The 21,618-nt window shown below is 46.9% G+C and overlaps 1 protein-coding gene across 7 annotated transcripts in view; it reads right to left on the reverse strand.

The window, feature by feature from the left end:
- LOC143371542 (serine/threonine-protein phosphatase 2B catalytic subunit 2) overlaps window positions 1-21,618 on the reverse strand; it is a 149,465-nt gene that overhangs the window by 33,820 nt on the left and 94,027 nt on the right. For all 7 annotated transcript variants that reach the window (XM_076816824.1, XM_076816817.1, XM_076816818.1 and 4 more), the window contains exons 4-5: window positions 17,248-17,359; window positions 7,834-7,979 (exon numbers count right to left, since the gene is read on the reverse strand). In XM_076816824.1, coding sequence (XP_076672939.1) covers window positions 7,834-7,979; window positions 17,248-17,359 — 258 coding nt within the window. The remainder of the gene's footprint in view (window positions 1-7,833; window positions 7,980-17,247; window positions 17,360-21,618) is intronic.

Here is a 21,618-nt window from a genome sequence, read left to right on the forward strand (position 1 = left end):
AGCAACCTTCCCAACGAGTTCTACCAGCTGTCTATCGGTCCTCGAAGATCCTCCGAGGCTAATATCGCACCCCGCCAACAACTGCTTCTCCAAAGTGTCTTATTCAGTAAGAAATTCTGCGCCACGTCCACGCTACGCGGTAATTATCTCCCTTTACAACGACGTTGCAAATCCCCTTCGCGTACGTTATTACATTCCGCGCGCAGGGTAACGAAATTCTGACAACACACCCGCGGGAGAGCAGCGCGCCTTTTACGATCTTATCATTTTAGTAGATCGCATTTAACGGTGTATTAATTGCTCGTTAACTGAGCCCGCGGTCGCCGCCGAGCAATCCCGCGACGCAAAGAAACACGTACGGTGGAGGAGGGTGTCCTGGTTGTCGCCCGACTTAATTAACTTTGCCCGTCGCGACGGGGGAATCCAGCTTCGCCAGTGGATCCGGCACGAAGCCCCGTTCGAATCTCGCGACCTGCGGGGAACGATCGCCTGCGCTGTCTTTATCGTCCATTCTGTTCGGAATAAACTGATACGATACTCCGCCATTAATAAACCGTGCGATGGATGAGTGGAATCGGTGCTGTGATGCCATTGACCTGTTTACAGGTTCGCTTGACCGGTTCCGAACGCATTTATTTAGGCATCTTCTATCGTAAATTTTCTCTTGCTCCGTGATTAGGCATTTTTATCTTTGTTATTTTATTTTATTTTATGTTATTATTTTATATATATATATATATATATATATATATATATATATGTATATATTTTATTTCTTTCTCTTATTTTTATGTAAAAATATTATTATTAAATTTATATTATTAATAAAATTTATAATTTATTTATTTCTCTTATTTTTATGTAAAAATATTATTATATAATTTATATTATTCTATGTAATAATGGTAATAATTGTGTATTTCTGTACACCAAAGGGATTCCCGTTAATAATAATAATAATAATAATAATACTCGGAGCACGCTGGGGTGAAAGAAGAATCGAGTTACTGGACCAGGGTAGCTTTAACCTTTCAATGGTCAGAGATATATTATTCCGTTAAATTTTCAACAAAATCAATTGCCCAATCAAGGCCACTTTATTACTACAATTTCGCCCCAGCCGATTCTCTCACTTTTACCAGCTCGCTCACTAAACGACCATTTTCCCGCCAGAGTCCCTCGCAACTGTAACGGCAGACGTTCGCAGTAGTTGCAGTGTTTGCTGTTATTATTCATAGAACTCGGTAGAATTGTCGCGTTCTCGTCGCTGCAGGCCAGTTGGCGCCGCGAATGACACAGCGCACTAAGTAGTAATAGCATGTTAATTGCGTGGAATAGCAGCGTGCTCCTTTAACGCGTGCCTCCCGTGCGGGCCTGCCCCTGTGGGCGCCAGTGTGCTGACATCGAGTCAGTTACCGTGTAACGAGCAGTTGCCTCCCAATAACGGCACACGTACTGTTAAACGGAGGCTGCACGCAGCCGTGCCAAGAACGTACGAGCCTTATCACGGAAGCAATGTCAACCGCATTCTCCGTTTCCGATGGCGGCGCGATTACGGCCCGCTTCGTCGAGCAGCCTCCTCCTCGCGGCTGCTCCGGTGGACCAGCTCGCGTCCACATGCCCCGGAGAATTTTAAACCGGACGATCCATTCTGCGGCTGGACACCCCGCCGCGCGATAGTTTTTCGATGCTCACGGGGAATTACTTTCGAGTGGCGGAACGTTGGTGGCGAGACATTTCGAGAATACGATATTGACGGAGGCAAAGAGCTCCTGTTATTTTTATTTTTCTCCCTCCTTTGTTCGTCTATTCATACAGCCTCCACTGCATAAATGAAAGATCCTCCAGCGCCCTTGCCCCCTCGTTTCTAACAACGCGGCTCGCTTAAGGCTAATTTCCTTTCGACCAGCTGAAGTTCTACCATTAAATAATACCTCCCGCTCAGCTGGCCAGGATATTCCGTGTTCTGGATCCTCAAACGAGGAAGGACGTGTCGCAAATGGAATTATTACGAGGCAAGCTTAGGCGGGGACGTCTGCCACCCCCTCTGCCGCGCGACCTCGAATCCTTTAATACGAATTTAAGGGGGTATACCCGTTTGAACCCTCGGAAACTGTGTACATTTTGTGGATTTTTTTACAAGTCAACGGGTTGATGAAGATTTCGCGTTTTTTTACTATCTTTGCATAGTATTATGAACTACTTAAAAAAAAAGTTTCAGTTACAAAATTATTGTTTTTCGGAAGTTATGCATATATATCCAAAAGTCTCTCGATTTTAGACGGCTAAACGGTGGGCCTAAAAAGTCGCGCTACGTTCAACCAATTCACTTCCAATTTTGCATGCAGGATCGTAATAAGATTCCACATCGTCCAACGAGGGCTTTTTTCATTCCGATTCCTCGTTTATAATTTATAAAGAAAAAGGTGCTTTTTTCTCTTAGAAAAATGCAACTGTACCTTTGATCTCTCACCATTTCTTTATTTTTCAAAATTTTCAATTCGCGCCTGTTGGACGATAGCTATTGACATACTTTATAAGAGGATTTTATTGTTTTTTATTTCACACACGACATACAGCTGTTTTCAAGCCCACCGTTTAGCCGTATAAAATCGAGAGACTTTCGGATATATAAACGCATAACTTCCGAAAAACAATAGTTTTTTAACTGAAACTTTTTTTTTAAGTAGTTCATAATACTATGCAAAGATGGTAAAAAAACGGGAAATCTTCGTCAAGCCGTTGCCTTGTTAAAAAATCCACAAAATGTACACATTTTCCGAGGGTTCAAACAGGTATACCCCCTTAAAGGCCACGTTTCAATATGGAGAGGGAGCGGTCTGAATTCTGTGAAACGCGGGGATATGTACGTGGGGTCCGGGGAACGGGTGAGTTGACTTAATTTAGTCGACCGACCGTGCTTGTTATGCTAACTCGTTCAGCTAATTAGGCCGCTCAAGTTTCGACGACTGCTCCAAGCCCTGGTTCCCTGAAGTCATCGCGGAAATCTTCCGGATATTAACCCGGTGGATGTGTGCGATTGCAGGGAAGGGGGCCGCGCGATTATGTTTACGCAGATTCGGCCGGGAAAGGTTTTCGTGTTCCTTGTTTACGGCGGGTGGGATTTGCGCAGCGTATGCTTGAAATTCGAGAGGGGGGAGGCAACTATGCAATATTTATCGAAGCAGCCCCGTGGATACGTTCTCTGGTCGTCTGTTATGTATTATTCCACATGCTGCTGTGCAAAAGACGGGTCTCGCGGCCGCGAGCGACCGATATGAATACCAAATGGCCACCAGGGAATAGGCGACGGCCTCTCCTTCCAAATTTGCATGGCGATCTTCGAAACCGGCCCACCGCTCTACCCTGTTTTCCTTTTTATATATTCGTGGAACAGCGAGAACAATTCGATCCCCGCACGGTAATCATCGGGAGCCAGCCCTGAATTGTTGGTGTTCGTATTTTTTTTTTTCTACTGTTCGGAGAGCTGCTTTGAGGGATTTCACGGTTGGAAGATCGTGAAATATTTGCCATCGAGGCAATATTTAGTTATTGATGTCACTACCGTGCAGAATTGGGGGGTGCATTATTTGAAGCAAAATAACGAATAACAATCTGGAACAGTGTTCCAATATTCCTTTTACGAGATTGTTGTTTGCAATCGAACGCAATATCGATTCAACGAAAATAACAGAAATTTCGAATAATGAAATCTACCCAACCGGCGTGTCAAGTGTATTATTTTCAAGCGAAAAATATACCGTCCATTGGACCGCGTAATGGAACGAGTAAACGAATGAAACGAATGCGTCGAGCGGATAAAAAGAGAGCGAACGAACGCGGGAGTGAATGAGGAAAATAAAGAGTACGGTAGCGAAGAATCCTAATAAAACAAGCCCGAATAACTTCGCTTCCCCGCCGTCCCTCTCCGAAAAGCAAGAACTCCGCTACAAGCACGATTCAAGTCCTCCCCGGCCGAACGATTAAAATATCGAGGCCGTGCGATAGAATCGATAGAGGGATAGCCGATAACGTCGATGCAAATTATCACGAATACTCTGCAGCGCATTTCCGATCCGTCGAACTTCACCCAGTTTCAGCCTTTCATTCTCTTCAGATATCTTCCACCCTTCCGTCTCTCTCTCTCTCCCTCCCCTCACTCCCTCACCGCCCTCCGCTGCCGTATTTTCCGCGATTGTTGCAGCTGAAAGAGGAGCGCGATGAACGGGAACGAGCTGGAAGAAGAGGGTTAACCACCCCTCGTTCTCCCACGAGAAATACCTCGTAATCTGCCCGAACAGATGCACCACCGTTCTATTTCCCTCTTCGCCGCGGTTCATCCCCTCCCGGCGACGGTACCACCTCGCTCCGCAGTCCGCTTTTCGCCTTCGAGAGCCTTTCCCCCGCTTTATTTCATCGTCGACCGAAAAAAAAGTGGAAATTGAAAGCGACTACCGGACGGATTACCTCCCCGTTTATCATAAAATTGCCCCCACCCCCGCCGTGCTTCGGCCTCCAAGGCTCCATTAATCCCCACACCCCCCCCGAAAGCAGGTAAAAGCTCAGGGGGTAGTGGGCGTTTCGAGGAGGGAGTTCGTTAGCCGTCTGAGAAATTTCCAAGCGAGAAGCACGACCCCTGGAGGGGGAAAGTTCGTTAGACCCAGGTGGAGCAAGTTTTCTGCCGGGCTTGTAAAACGTGTGCTCGTGTACCGAATCCTGGGGAATGGACGTGCCCCCCTATTTTTTTTTATCTTACCGGTGGCACGTGACTGGGGTGAATTTGAGGTGAAAGCTGAGAGTCTGAGATTGTGGAGACAATCCGAGTCCCTTTCTTTCTCTTTCTGATAAACGAACTTTTGAATCCAGGCGTTTTCTTGGAGCACAGAGCCTTTGGTATATACTCCCAAAATATTGCACTAGAATTCTTGTAATCGACAAAGTTATTCGGCTTCGGTCGAGTCGGCTCCAAAGTGCACCTCCTCGTCTCGTCGATCAATAGTCAATCAACCCTCACAGTTTAGAGTTTATTAATTATCCCCGCGATTCACTACCCTGGTTCTAACTATAAATTCAAAATCTGTCGTGCATATATCGCGAGGACGTATCGTAAACCTGTCGAGAGGATCCAACGCGCACCCTCTCCGTTCCTCCCCGCCAGTTTTTCCCGCGGCCGGAGTCTCCTTTGCGCCTCGATTATTACGGCGAATTTCCCGGGCCGCGTCACGCGGCACGCACAGGTGCACGCGAGAGTGCATGCACGGCGATTAAGTTAATAGCAACAAGGCGATAGGGCGCGGGTCCCGGCGCTATTTAAAGCACGAACCGCCGCGCAGCGGCTGATAAAATGCAGCCAGGTGTTCCGTGGTCCGAGGGCCCGTCGATGCACGATGCGCCGTGGAAATTGCGAGCGATTCGCTTCACGATATCTGGCCGAGTTATCTTTTTATATTCCTCAGCCTGAGAGTGTTTAATCCACAGCTCATGCGTGATCCTGCGGGGGCGGAAAATATCGCCCAGGGGGTGGTAAAGCGTAGGAAATGTTCTTTGAATTCTCTGATACGTTAGATTGGACAGATCGGACCAGGTGTTCCTAAGAAGAGACGCAGGGGTTTAAGTGCAGAGTATTCGGGACGATAAGCTCGGTTGGGTTGAATCGAACGCTCCCATCTAGCCATCGAGCTTGCAACGGTGCAAACAAGATTCTCGGATGCTCGCTTCGCTGAAACTACGAACGCGTCCGCCGTTTTCGATGGAATCCCATCCCGAGTGGTCCTCCGGCTCTAGCGTATCTTTACGACTGTCGTGGAAATAAGAATGCACGAGTTTCGAGATGGAATGCCTGGAGAGCCTGTGGGAGGACGACGGGGCACGCTGGTTCGCGAGTTCCTCGCTCGAATCCATTGCGAAACTGACGGCTTTTACGCTTGCGAGGGGAGGAACGCGTTTCGTGGAGGTTGCGAGGAAACTTGACTACTCCCTTCCTTTGCCAACCCTCGGAATTGGTAGAGTTTTGTAAACACGGTATTTGAGAAGTAGATATATGTAAAAAGGCAGTGATTCTTTTCCTTTCTGACGAAATTAGGGAACGGTTGCGCGATTTATAAGGGATGAAATGGAAGTATATTTGATTCTAAATTTATTATTCCTGAAAAATTCAGACTAGATTATCCTGCAGAGTGCGCGAAGGGGGCAAGGGGTGTGTGCAGGGGGCGTGAATCGCGCTACGTCAACCTGGACACGGTTCAGGTGAACAATCGATAGAGCAGCTGGCGGTAACATCGGTTCCCTGCCGTGTTTCCCGCCATTCTATAGACCAGCCTGGCCCAATGACACTCGTGCCACTCGATTGACAAGCGAGTTCGACGTTTTCCACCATTCCCGTGTCGATCAGATTCCCTGAGGATGCCCGAGAAAATATGGGAGCCAGGGGTCACCAACGAACTGTTGCAAGTGTCGGGGACGTTGGAGAGTTCTGGTAATTTGATCGCGAAACTTCTTGATGCGCGTATTTGTTGGGAGATTAACGAATAGCCTGGCTAAGGAAGAGTACCAGATTCCAGACACTGAAGGTAAGACACTACATGCGTTACGCTTGGAAGCTTCAAGGAATATTCAGCGATATTGAATATTCAGAAAGCTAGTAACAGAATTTCCAAACCCTGAAAGATAATCTTCCTCGTCTGACTATGTACCCTGTAATTCTATTCAGGGTCGACCATGGAGGGGGTGCATATATTTAAATATGTTAATGTTTATTTGCTTTTATATTACTTTCTTTATTATTTAGTTATAATAGAATAATCTTAATTTCTTAGTTTGTAATAAAATAGTCTAATATTATCAATGATATGCCAATAAAAATGTCGTATTTAAATATGTTAATGTTTATTTACTTATTACTTTTATTCTTTTATTTTACTTTCTTTATTATTTAATTATAATATAATAATCTTAATTTCTTAATTTTAAATATAATACTCTAATATTATCAATGATATGCCAATGAAAATGTCATATTTAAATATGTTAATGTTTATTTACTTATTACTTTTATTCTTTTATTTTACTTTCTTTATTATTTAATTATAATATAATAATCTTAATTTCTTAATTTCCAATATAATACTCTAATATTATTAATGACACGGCAATAAAAATGTTATTTATATAATATGTTTAAAAAGGGGTTCCCTTCCTTAGCAAAAACACCAGGTTGATTCGTCTAAAAATAGGGGTTTAATTATTATTTACATAAGTAATTATTGCATCCTCCCCACGTGCTACACTAACATAAACATAGGGAATCAACAATTAGACGTTCGTGCTTCCGTACATTATCTTAATACAGCTTCCTACAGAAGATCTGCACTTGTAGTTTTTATATCTAAAGATCCCCAATTAGTAGTCCACTCACGAACCGTTAGTGCAGTCAACTATATATTTATGAGTCCAACTGTCTCTCCGTATAACTATATGGGTATCCCATGCAACTTGTCAAGTCCCGACCTCTGTCGAGCATCTCCGGCTCACCGAAACATACGCAAAGCTTACATATATATAAATATGCTGATGCATATTTGTTTATTTCCTTTATTTTCTTTATTATTCTTATTATTATCCTTTTTTCACGAAAAGATGTTATGCTTCTTTACCGCTTAGAAATTCTTTGGGACCACAAAATATTCCTGACATCCAGGCCCCTTTATACAGAAGCCCGGCCCTGATTCTACTTCCCACGCACTTCCACGAACCCTCCCGAAATCTCGCCGAAAGCGAAGTCCCTCATCTCTACACAAGCTCGCTCCTGGACAACGGAACGATCGTGCTACTTACTTTGCGTATGTCTTCTAAATTGTGGATTTCCGGCGAGAGGCCGCCGTGCACACAGAGGAACTGTTGGTTCATGAGGGCGGCGAGCGGCAGACAGTCGAAGGCGTCCATGCACGCGTCGTACACCCTCTCCGAGTATTTTATTTTACCTGCAACAGAATGAAAGACGGGTGAGTGTCGCCGGCAGACGCGCGGCAACTCGGCGACGCGCATGGAAACAAGGTTGATCCGCGGCGGGCGAATCTTCCGATGGCATTCTCCGATGGCCGGCCATTCTACGAAGAGGGATGGAGACAAAAGGAAGCGAACCGACGAGCGGGGCGGTGGAGAACCGAGAGGAGAACGCGAACGTTGGATCGGGAAAAGTTGGTCGTCGGGTTCAAATCAACTCCTTCCCCGCTTTGTTTTCTCTATCGGGGCCTCCGCCAGGCGAGCTGTCGTTCGCAGGGTTATTGCTCGCCGAGGGAAGAATCTTTCGGGGTTTTATTCGCTTTTGATACTCGGCCCGACCCCCCGGAGTCGCTGGCTACGACTTTCCGCGAGGCAATTTAGTTTTGACGTGGCCGGGACAGGCGACTGGAGATTCGAGTCGACTGTGCCCAGCGTTAAACGGGGCCGGCGATCGCCTCCTCGCTCCGCTCCGGCGGAGTTTAAAGGTAACGCGACCCCGAGCAGACTACCGTGCTCCATTGGAGAGGTAAGCAGAGTCGCGCGTAGATTGTTTCATCTGCCAATCGGCGAAATAGTTGGTTCGAGTAGGTGGCTCGCGGGACCGGGCTGTTCGGGAATTTGAGAACAGAGGTAGAGGTGAGGGTGGTTCCGGGGCCAAGTGCATGCCACCTTGCTACGCGCGTTTGGAGAGCCCTCGACGAGAGGAAACGAATGGCGACACTTTGATTTTCACAGGGCCTCCGCAGAGATGCACAGAGACGTATACTCGCCAAGTGGAAGAGACTAGGGATAGCCAGCCGCGATGCACGGGAGAGGCGAGAGGATATCCCGCGCCATCAATTATTATTTCAAGGGAGGGAGCCTCGTGCACCGAACTCTGCCATGGCCTGACACTTTTTTAATGACCGTACGTGGAAGTGTGCTTGCCAGCCGTACAAAGAAACTCGGAGAATGGCCTCCCACTCGGCGCTATCCAGGAAGGAAAGGCGGCAAGTAGATAAAGGGGGAGAGGACTCTGGAGAGCAATGAAGAAAGGCTGCGGGGTAGATAGATGTGTCTGTGTCGGTGTATGGGAGAGCGAGCGTCGTAAAGAAAACGACGAATGCGGGGATCATTTCGCGTGTCCGCCGAGAATAATAAATTCCTCCATCGAGGAATGCCCACTCCCCCGCGCCAATGAAATAATAATAATATCGCTGTAATATGTATGGAATAATAAAGGCAGGGAATACGTACGCGGCGACCTGGTAGGAGCGTTTGAATTTTCGTTACCCAGTTCCCCAATAAATAATCTGAATGAAGAAACAGCAGTGGACTTCCCGCGGTAAAGAACGACACCCCGGCTGCTGTTGCAGCGGAGGAGAAATCCGTGGGCTTCCTTCCAGCCCGAGGTATTGTCATGGACAACGAGAAAAATCGTCGGATCTTTTCCGTGGTCGTCCGAACGGGCCAGGGAAGAAAATCGAGATCGTACGTTCGATTTTTCACAAGGGACGGAGGAGAAGGAGAATTTCTCCTCGAATGGGTAGAAAGGACGGTGGTATATCTTGCGGACGACGTTGTAAAAATTGACCAGTAGGATTCTATGCATGGAATATTCGGGACGACGGTATGGAAACCGCGGGAGCGAAAAATCGAGCCTGACGGGCTTACTCCATCTTTGAGTCTGAGGGAAATCGAGGAAGCTTAAGATGGAGGGGATTCTGGTCGGACGACTGAAAAGTAACACACGAAGCAGTATTTTTTTAAATATATTATCACCAGCTGCTTCCTAATCGTTCTGATTCGAGAATATCACAGACGGCTGAGCTATTCCACGTCAAAACGAATAGGTGAAAAATTTAGTTTCACCGATTCTCTTCAAAATTACAGCTTTTGTCGATAACCTTGCAACAACAAAGTATACTCAATTTCAACGGCCCATGTCAAATAGTTTCCGAAATATTTAATCTTAAAGTTTCGAAAAGTCAAACAAAATCGGCTGACGCGTCATCACTTAAATTGTGATATCTCGGTCATTTTTAAAGATAATGCCACCGTCTTGGATTCATTTTAAAGCTGAAGGAATGCTTTCTCAACCAGTGTGTAAAATATTTTGTTTATTGTTAATAATCTTAACAGTAATCGATGTCAAAGTTTCAAATCGTGCACTATCGCAAGTTTTATTTTTTTATTAACTGTTCCCAAAAGCTCTCCACTTTTTGGAAAAAGGCATTTATTAGTCGAAGACTTAACGAATCGAATGGTATTTTTTTTCAAGCCGGACCGTGGGTGGGAACGACGTCAAATCGCGATTTGAAACTTTGACATCGATTACTGTTAAGATTATTAACAATAAACAAAATATTTTACACACGGGTCGAGAAATCATTCCTTCAGCTTTAAAATGAACCCAGGACCAGGTGCATTATCTTTAAAAATGACCGAGATATTACAGTTTAAGTGATGACGCGTCAGCCGATTTTGTTTGAATTTTCGAAACTTCAAGATTAAATATTTCGGAAACTATTTGACATGGGCCGTTGAAATTGAGTATACTTTGCAAGGTTATCGACAAATGCTGTAATTTTTAAGAGAATCGGTGAAACTAAATTTTTCCCCTATTCGTTTTGACGTGGAATAGCTCGGCTAAGGAACGAATCCGCAATTTCTGCAAACAGGCACTGAGAAGCTGAAGCATCTCGCTAAAACTCTCGCTAAAAATCACTTCCTAGTAGGGCGAACCCTTCAGCCGTGCGTGTGGAAAGCGTGGCCATTTCCCTCGACCCAAAACGAACCCGCCTGTTTTATTTCCTGCCTGGGATTCTTCCAATATACTCGGGGACAGAGGCGAAGGCATTCAATGTCTTTCAATGAGAACGGTCCGCCGAAACAGCATAGGGAGGGACCTTATCTTGCAGATTGTCGAGTGGACAGGTGGAATGACGAAGCGTTGTTGTCGAGTCGGCAGGAAGGGGCCGTCGAGGGTCTCCCCTGGACTTGCCGGCTGACGAACAAGAAGGATTTCCTGTCAATAAAACGAGCACCCTGGTATCTCGGCGCTGGACAGCCTGAAGATTTGTTGGCGGTGGGAGCGGACAGATTGCTGGTCGAGCCTGTCACTCGAGGACCTCCGGGCATCGAGATCTCGCGAATGAACATCCCTATCGGGGATCGGAGATCGCCCGACGGCGGCCTGGCGATTCGAAAACGAGTTATCATCGCCGCGATCCGAGGGAGCCAAGAGAATTTCGTCCGCCGGGAGGATGAAGGTCGAGGAGCAACTGTGGCAGGGAAATCTGGAGGAGCGAGCTCCAACCCCGGTGGAACTTCATGACTTTGGAACAACACTCGGAACTTCGCCGCGATAAATCACCACCGAACTTGAATTTTCCCTCGCAGGGAAAGTTACGCTAAATAAGGGTGAGAAACAAGGTGAACGGGCACGTGCGCAACCTGCGAACCGTGCCTTCCAGTTCGACGCGGCACTTCTGGCCAACCCTTTCCATCCCTCTGATTTAGTTACGCAGTCATCGGTTGGTTCAATGTTTGCCCACCCTCGTTCTCGGCATTCGCGAAGTTAAAGGGAAGGATCATTTGGTTCCTTGCTTTCTATTTCTTTTCCCCTTCATCCCCGTTCGGAATGTATCGCCGCGCGCTAATTGACGATAAAGAGGAGCCTAATTAAGCAGCCGCTTGTCCGCGTCACAACTCGTCCTCTCTGCACGCTCGAGCGCGGAGCGGGCTGAGTGTAAACTCGATTGTAAATTTGGATCGCCCCGGGGACGCAATTAAAATCCTAGCCCCCTTTGATACGCTCTGACGAGTGCTGGGGTTAACTGAGAATCTCCTAGCGGTGGGAATTAGTCGCCTGGTTAAAGGAACGTTTAAAAAACCACGTATGCGCGAACCTGGAGGTTCGTCTGATCGATCGATCGAGGAGTTCGAGTGAACACTGATGGACCTTTTTGATCGGCACATTTCTCGCGGAGAATTATTCGCTGGAATTTAATGGACAACACGGAGGCTTGAATTTCTTGAAAAGGTAAACTCTTTGCCTGGAACGTGGCGGAGAGCGTGAGAATTTCGCGAGAGTCGAATTAAAGGTAATTGCGTTCACCTCGACTATGCCGTTATAAATGAGCGCGAGATCTACGCGGCGTTCAGAAAGGAATACAGAGCTGAGATGTGCGAGGAGAGGCTAGAGAAATTCGATTTCTGGAGGAATCTTCCGGCGCAAGTGCCTTCGGAACGATTAGTCGGCGCTCGCTTGTGCGGCGAGTGAAAAGGTGCCTGGAACGGAGGATTCTATCAGGGCTCGAAGGGAACAAAGGGAGCATCCTTGTCCCGTGGAAAACGCGGGTAACTCGGCAATTAAGCGAAAGGCGGGCAAACGCACTGGCTGCAAGGCAATTAAGGTTAACCGCGTTCCCAGTGACACGCGAGTGTGTTCGGTTTTTCCCTGCCATTTAATTTTCCTTTATCCGTGTCCAATCTGCCGGCTCCCTCTTCCACTCTCCCTGGATTTGCATATCTCTTCGGGGGCGCCCAGCCACCTTCTCTGATATCCTTCGGCGATAAGACGGTCCTGTCAGCTGGTAAAAATGCGCTGCTCTTGTAATCGCGGAGGCTAGCACGCTGGGCACGGAAAATACAATGCTTCGCCCCTTTCTCTCTATGCGAGCCTGTCGGGTGCCGATGGATGTCCATCGCGGTAAGAAATTGGGGCAATTCTAGTATACCAAATACACAGGATTATACTGTTGTATACCAACGTCATTTAAATCTATGTAAAGTATTAGTCAGCGCGTTAGTTTTCCAGATAGCAATAGTAAGCATCCTGAAGTCCTTCTTTTATGACCTTATCCGTACCCTATTACTCATCCTTGAACCTCGATCTCTATGCCTCATCCCTTAACGACCGTTAAACTCAGGACAACCCCCACTTTTCAGCTTACCGAAAACCGTACATATATATATATATATTACACGCAATTCTTCCAGTGAGAAGCACTCGAGCACTTCAGTCCGAATAGTCTGGACACGAGAATCTAGTTCTGAATCTATAATCTAGTATTTATCTGTAATCGTCTTAGTTTCCGTTATTTGTATAAAGTTATTTAATAAAATAAAAGTAATACGAAAAATACGGAATACAACAATACGTTGGTGTGTGTAAGTGGTGTGGGAGTGCGAAGACTGTTCGATTGACAAAGTATGTTTGGGCCGGAGCGATTGGGATCGAGAGCGGATGTTTATAGTAGAGTATCGAATGCGTCAGGGGTGTGAGGTTTGAATGGTTTCGTCGTATGCATGCGGAGAGTTTGGGTGACCCGAGTGCGTGTCAAGAGTGCGTGTTGTAAGTGTGAATCTCGGGGAGCGCAAGATAAGAATGAACGAAGTCAGTCCTGCAGAGTCCGTCGAACGAGAGGCATCATCCCCTGAATCTATTCTTTACAATAAATAAGCCTTTTTTACTTTTCCACGAGTGTGCAGTTTACTGCTGCCCTGATCACCTAACATCCCTACAGTGGTTCTGGGGTTGCGAAATCCAACAAGCGGATCGGCCCGAATGCGCGCCGAACACCCCGGACGAGCAAAAAATCGGTGCGCGCCGAATGCACATTCGGGGCGAATGCGCAGGTGAACACGCGGCCTTAGGAGCGCGTTCACCACGGTTCTCCCGTTTCGAGCGATACCAGTTTTGGATCTTAGCTAGTCACCCCGCGTGCATCAAGCACCAGGAACGCATTATTCGCGGGGCTTGTCGCTAGCGCGAGCAAAAAGCCCCTGGCAGCTGGCCAGAGGGTCAGCGTGTCGTTTCGAAATGGACCTGGTCCGCCAGAAACGATTCCAAAGCGAGAGCGTACCAGAAAAGGAAAACGAGATACAATAATCGGTGCGCTGTTCCTTGAAACGCAGACTAATCTGAACTTGCGGAGGCTCTAAAAAATAAAGGAACAATGGCTTTCGCCCGAAATTGGAAGAAACTCGATGACAAGCAGAAGAATGAGAAGAACTTCGGACACTGGAAACGGTGAAATTGATTTCGGATGAAAATGAATCTGGCGGTCATCGAGGCTCCCTAATTGAATGAATTAAAATTGCTCGCGGGCCGGGATTACGAGCAGCGTGCATCGCCCGAAAGTCAACTGGAATTAACATCGCCCAATCCGAATTAATCAGCGGCTAATGAGGGAATCTCTTTGGGCGATCAGAAATTCTCTGAATCGGGGACAACTGGGACGTGTAAATCGGCGGTGGTTTTAACGGGCGACATTGGGCGGGGGGAGAGGGGCAAGGGGATGAAATTTCCAGGCGAATGCACCGGAACTGGTGCTAAAATAATGACCGAAGCTGCGGGGCCCGTGCATTTTCGTGATTATCGCGGTTATTAAGCACGCGTGGAACCAGGTTAAAAGCTTCCTCCGCTGAGCTCGTCGCGTTCAATTTGTCGCGGCTACGCGGGGAACGGACCTCGAAGGCATCTCGAAGTCCCTCGCCAGCCACGCAGAAGGGATAAACCAGCTGCGAAAGCGAGCAAAGCGCTAGTCGAAAAGGCAGTAATAGTCAGAGGTCTTTACACGAGCCGAGACCCCAATTACCCTCCTATTCCGAGCACGGTTCATTCGAAATTATCTCCCCGCACCCTTAGACGCTCCAATATAACATACTTGAAGAGACTTCTGACAGGAATATGAAAAGAGTCGAATTTAAAAACAGAACACCTGCTTCGCGATTTCCCTCGAATTTTCCGATCGAATAAAAGAATCGAAATCATCGATCTGCATCGCCGCTCTCGACACGCTCGCCGAAAGAGTTGGTAATTCACGGTGATTTATTCAACGATATAAATGACGCGTAATTACTTTACTTTAAATACTCGGTTAATTAATCCGTCGATTGCGGGCACGGCGGCGCGATCAACTTGCACAATAACGAGCCGTCGAAGTTCCAGATTTTCGCTTATGGTTGTTTAACTTTCGATCGCTGTTACGCGCGGGGGGAGGGTGGGTGGGGGCAATCGATTAATTAATTCGCGTATAACTCCCGGGCGTACGTGCACGCCGGCCGATTAATAGATAATACTTCGCGGCTGCGGTGAAAATCTTTCTGCGTTTGATGCTGCGTTGAATAGCGCTGATAATACTGGTTGTCGTCGATAAGCGGCTGTTCGTTATTGCGCTTTGTTACGTGTGTACACGCGTTACATTATCACAGTCTGGATTTGCCGGGAGCGATGCAGCCTTTACGCTTCGTATCGCTGGAAGAACCCAGGAATTCCATCGCTAATCAAACTAATGAATTCCCCGGTGGTCGAGCTGTAATATACCTGTTACAGAAATTTCACTTCAAAGAGGGGCTGCACGAGACAGCAGGAGATCACAGCCGAACACGTTCAGCAACCCCTGTTTCAATCTATTCGGATTAATCCTCCTCAGAGCCTTCTTTCAAGCCAAAACTCACCGCGTCCCTCGTGCTCCCAATCGCACGCGACGGAATCGCTCGCGATCGTTTCGCGGTTCTTCACTTATTTATTCGGGTCGAAAGCTCGCAAATGGGCTTTCTGGAGTGTCCCCGGGTTGTTGGGACTCGCGCCCGACCGAGGTGAAAAAGAAGTCAAGGGGTTGGCGGCCGATCCTCGTTAACACAACGGGAAAGGGGGCCGAATCCATCGGCTGGCAGCGCGTAGAACGCGAAAGACGTCTGGACGGTGCAATTAACGAAACGAACCGTCTTAATTATTAAACCTCTGCAGCACCGGCAACCCGCTCGACGGTCGCCAGGTTGAAAGAGACCGACGAGGATAAAGCGACCATCAGAAAAAAAATGGAAATATGCGTCCTATACAAAACTAAGATAATGTAAACACTTTGAGTGGCGCGAGCTTTTGAGGGATGCCTATTGAAGTCAGGCCTTTCCGAGCTTCCGCCCGGAAAGTTTTAAACGCGGACAATGCTTTCGACGCTTTCCAGAACGCGTCGATACGAAAGCGCAGGATTCGCAGTGACGGCCGCCACTCAGAGTGTTAACTCTCGACTCAGGTTTCTCGCGCGACGCGTCCACAGAGATCTCTTCCACGCAGCAAGCAGATTTAACCCCTACCGCGCGGAGGCCATTCAAACAGAAATTCCATCGGACCCCATGCTCGCGAATGGCCTCCGCGCGGATATCAGCGATATCTCGGGGACTGCGTGGCGCAGCGGAGCTGGTTCGGGGAAAACCGTATCGATCCGGGAAAATTGCCCGATACTGGGTCAAGCTGCGTGTATTTACGCGACTCGGATTAACCTGCCGCGTCGCGTTCGCGATTTCGTTAGCTTCGACTTTCCAACCCCCAGAGATGGTCTTAGGACGAACCGCTCCCGTCTCTGACCGTCGATTCCGATCCCAAGATCGAAGCCGCGTCTCGCGTCAGCTGTGCCCACCTGTACAACTCACTCCGCCCTCATCGATATCGCCTATATGCCCCTGATTTATCCTCAATCTTCCAGCCACACACCTCATCTCTGCCGCCGTAAAAGCCGCGGCGCTTTACGATTCGAGGGGGAGAACGCCTCGTAAACTCGATCAAGGGTCCGGGCATCCGTGCTGTTGCCGGATAAACGACTTTCCCAGAGGAAACGATCGGCGACCAACGTTGTGCGCGAGCGTAAACAGACAAAGGAGCGTTTTAACTGTGGTAACGCGAAGAGGAAAGGGAATTCGCGATGCTGGTTTTTCTTGCGGAAAGAAAACAACGCGGGGGAAGTATGTTTGTCGATGGAAAATGGGGGTGTACCCTAGGATGTACCTGGCGAGCATAGGGATCAGCTAAGTGTACATACGTGCACGTGTGTTGGCGAGGAGATAAAGAATATCTGCGAAATTCCGCGTGTTAGAGGTTGGCTTTTAGTTTGACCAGGGGGCGAGTGTGTTGGCGTTGGATTTTCTGAAAATTTGGTGAACGCGAGCGCGGGAAATGGAGCCGAGGGAAAACACACCCAGGGCCCATCGAATATCGATCGGAGTTCATTGTTTGCCCCCGAAAAGTTGTAAAAAGGTCGGCCGGGTTCGGCTTCGGGGATTTCGCTGGAAATGAATTGGAGTCGCATCGGGGCGCGTTTCAATTCGGAAAATCGGGCGGGATCGCGGACGGCGGACCGTGAGACGCGGATATTACGGACCGTCTGTGGAGTTCTCGAGAAAGGAGTCTCGCGCAAAGTCTCCACGGCCCCGTGGATCCAGCCGAGTATGTATATCGCTGTCAGCCGAGAGATTACTTACATTCTTGCTTAAATGTGAAGTATTCCGTGAGATGACGGCACTCGTGGTTACCTCTGAGGAGGAACAGTGTGTTTGGATGGCAAAGTTTCAGTGCCCACAGGTACAATACGCACTGCAACAGAAAAAAAATCAACATTCTTTGGTTAGTGTCCAGCGATCTTTCTCATTATTTCTTGTGTAATTCTAAGTTCAATTCTTAGACTCGCGACAAGTAACAGATCAGCAACAGCGAGTATCAAGGAATTAAGCGGGTATTCTACGTTAAAATTCCATATTTTTTTACATTTTCTTAAAGGGTCTCCCTTTCTTGACGGACGAAAAATGATACGAATTTTGGAAATTTTTTAAAACGAAACTATTAAATGTATTTACTTCCGGCTTTGTGGCTTCATATGTCAATCTTTAGAGAATGTGGAAACAAAATTTGTATGCTAAAATAGTGGTTATATCCGGAGTTATAGTGCTTCAAATGGAGTGGCTTACAAAAATCATATGTGCATTGTTAACATAAAATCAGCCGCTGTAGTTGTCTGAAATAAAAAATTAAAAATTTAATTGTAATCTGTATGAGTGTGGCTATCGCCTGAACTAGATTAAATGAGAAATACTGAAAATTAAACAAAAATGACAGCGTCTGAAACAGAAATCGATTTCTGCAAAAAATTCACTGGTGTCTTAAGTCGCAAAAGTCTAATTTTGCAAAAACCGACTTAACTTTAGTATCAATGAAAATGGGACATCTACTGAAGATATATGCCAAGTTTGAAGTAAATCGGGTGATTGGTTTTTGAGATATCGTGCTAACTAATTAAAAAAACATCGTTTTGAGAAAGACGCGTTCAAAGTTTTAGGTATTATTATTTTCTAATTAAACTTTTTTAAAATGTCGCCTAAATATACACAAATGCAGGCATAAAGTTTTCAATTAATATAATTGGAGGCTTTCTCTTAAAAAAAATCCCAAATATCGTGCTCCATTTCAGGCGGTCAAAGTAGAGACACCCCTTAAAGAATATTTTTTCAAAAATGCGTGTGCAAAGCTGTATATCTGAATTTTTAAAATTAATAAAGTTACAGGTGTTTGAACGAAGTTGACGATGAAGTTTGACGAAACCAATTGAATAAATGCTCTGTAAAAGAAATACCAAAAATTGTGTAAAAAAGCGCGTTTTAAACTAGAAAACCTCCTTAACACTTTGCGCGTTGCACAGATAGAACAAATGCCCTATTTAATTAAAACCTTAAAACTCAACCCAAAGGGTATCATGTACACAACAGATTAATAGATCTCTGTTATGAGTAGTCCAGCAACCCAGGAGATTCATTGGGAGAACTGTCTGTATTTACGCAATGACCATAATTTTCTGTGTTTCCTGCGGTGAAGTACAATATTTTCTCTCTCGAAGTGGAAATTTCTACGACAAAGATAACCACAGCAGCTGCTTTGTTTTTCCCGGGAAATTCGCTTTTTATAGGCGCCTCGGTCTGGGAACCGAACACGTGAGTTGCCGTCTCGTCGAACCGTGTACCAACATCCGCGTTGCTCGTCTCCCGTTTCTCCCATTCCCTGCCTCTATAATTTATAACGTCTCGCGAGTGAAATTCGCCCCGTCGGAGCAGCCACGCTCGGCACTAGCGTTACGGCTGTGAAACGCGGCGAGTCACACTCGTGACCGTGTTTCGGCTTCTTGGCAGACGTACCCAGCGAAAAATCTGAATGCCAGCTCTATTGTTCCTCCTAGCGTATCTTGGCGGTCGGCGAAACAGTGTGAAATATAAGCGCCCGACTTTGAGGAGGGATCGTTTCTAATTGCTTCTAAATTCTGCGGTACCGTTCCATATTCGCGCGAAGCGCTCGAGTTACATAATAAACGTAGCAATATTTCATCCGAAAGTACAGAGCAAGCTAAATCTATAACAATTTACCCAGCCTCGCCCCTATCACTCGAGTCCGCAATTTTCCCAGTTTTCCCAATTTTCCCCGAGATGAGAATCGCGCATTCGCTTCCCCCCGGACTAATTAGCGCGCCAAGACGTAGAATCGCCTGTTCCAACCTCGCGTCCCAGCCCCCTCCGCCGAAAATCGTGCGCACCGACGAAAAGAGGCATTGTTCGCGCTTTATTTCAGGCGGCGGTCAATTAATCGCCGCGGGACGACGGAATTAAACGGGACTGGCATCCGTCGCGGAACAAAGGCGCCCACGTGAAACCGTCGGTTACGTTTCAACGCGATTGGCCAGCGCGTAATTAATCACACGGAGCTGCTCTCGAAAAGCGCGAGGAGCGCTCGTCGGCGAAGCTGACCCGACGAAGGTGAGAATCTTGGCAGAGAAATGGTTGAGGTTCCTCCGTTGGCATTCCCCAGCCTCGTGACTAATTGCAGGAGTGTAATCCTACTTAAAAAAGAAAAAAAGAGTACACGATATTCGTATGAATATTCCTACCCAGCTGGTTTCGATTAATAAAATAAATAAAATGCGCTCATGACAGAGGATCGCGATGTAATTGCCAGCTGTAATACCCTCGCCACCGAAAAAGCTTGACCACACGCCATAAAGGCACAACTAACGGCAGAGCGGCGCTGGTCGATAATTTATTTAGAAAAAAAACGAAGCGCAGCCGCGATGCATGCTTGCGTAGGTAAACAATCGTTAAAACTTGGCGACGCTCGTGAAATCGATATCGTATGAGGGAAGGGGCGGGCCATCTTTTATTCAGCGGGTATACATTAACCGTTTGTTTCGAACGCGGGTATTAATGCACGTTCTACGCGCCTAACCCAGTCCGCGAACACTCGCAGGAGCGCCTGTTAATTCGCGCGGGCGTGCGCTTTTGTTATTGTTCTTTGTCGCGGCCACGAGGCAGCGGGGCGTATCGTTGTATTTTGGCAGAGACGGGCGGATGGTGCTGCAAGTCAACGCAACGAGCTTTTCGCGCTTGAATATGTAATGGAGAGGTGTACGGCTACGTAATGCACAGCTTTGATCACTTGCGGGGCGTGGTACTCGATGGGACAAGTTTGGGGATGAAGCTCGTTGGGGGATGATTTATGAATTGGCTGACAGGATTTACTGATAATTCCAAAGTAACAGAATGGAGTGTTTGCAGCGCGGAAAGCCGGGCGGGCGGGATTTATGCAACCCCCGAGGTGTTGAGCCTGATTTCAGTAGTAGTGCACGCCATATCTCAGACATACGTTTAAGTAGTAGGCCCTGATTTTCTAAGCCCCCAAATTGTAATGTGGCGGCTTGGTCGCTAAACCGCCTTCGTGTGTAAGGGACGCGGTTACTGTTAGGGGTATTTACGCTTCGGTTTTCCCCCGTGGGCCTGGGTGAGTCAGGTCACGTTATACAGTGGCGGACGAAAGAGAGTTTAAAACTTTTAAAATCGCATAACTTTTTTAGAATTGGTCCAAACGACATGAGTTTTTTCGAGAAGCTAGAAGGATTAGTTTGCTAAGTGACGTGTTTCGTCGTTTTGAAAAAAAATGCAGTTGGTCGGAATAGCAACAGAAATAGTAAAGGTTGTTTTTAAACTTTTTTTTTGAGCCTGTAATGAAAATTCAAGAACCCCGTTTGTAGATTGAAGTAAGTTGTATACAGGCCTAAAATTTCATTAAAATCGATTAACGTTGTTGTGAGTTACAAACCTTTAAGATCGCAGAATAAGGTCGAAAATCGCTGATTTCGTGAATTTCCGCGATTCTCGACCTTATTCTGCGATCTCTAAAGGTTTGTAGCTCGGAGCAACGTTAATCGATTTTAACCCTCGTACCAGGCCTTTGAGTTAGCGTCTCGTGTTGTTGCAATTTACAAGTGTTACGCGATTCTCGAACTTTGTTAATCCAGCGAGAACCGCCTACTCACGTCTATTAAAAAGGAGTGGTGTACAGACATTCATCTCGTTTCATTTACACCCCTCAGTCAGAATCTTGACACCTCTGATCAAAGTCCAAATAAATCCACTAATCTTGACCCTATCTTGGCTCCTTTTTTTATAAAAACACAGAGCGACTTGAGTCTTTCAAGTAACTCATCGAACCTTAAAGGTTCAACGTGCTGACCATTCCGCTCCCATCGACCGAAACGTCAATAATTAACGACAACAATAACAACAATTCGCCGAATCATTTAGCGAAACGGACCCGCCTTTTGTTCGTTGCGAGAACAATGGGAGTATCAGCTAATTACCTGGCTCCCTATCTCACGGCGGCCGGCTGATTAATAGAAATTCGGAGACAGATCGATGAGCGGCCGCTTTTGTTCCCGTTCCAGGATTATGGACGAGCGAACGGGTTATCTAGGCCTCTATTGCGCGTTATCGTCCCCCGTTCACCCGATTGTCACGCTGCTCTGGCCAAACGCCTCCGCA

The sequence above is a fragment of the Andrena cerasifolii genome, chromosome 7 (assembly GCF_050908995.1).
Source record: "Andrena cerasifolii isolate SP2316 chromosome 7, iyAndCera1_principal, whole genome shotgun sequence".
NCBI classification, from domain to species: Eukaryota; Metazoa; Arthropoda; class Insecta; order Hymenoptera; family Andrenidae; genus Andrena; species Andrena cerasifolii.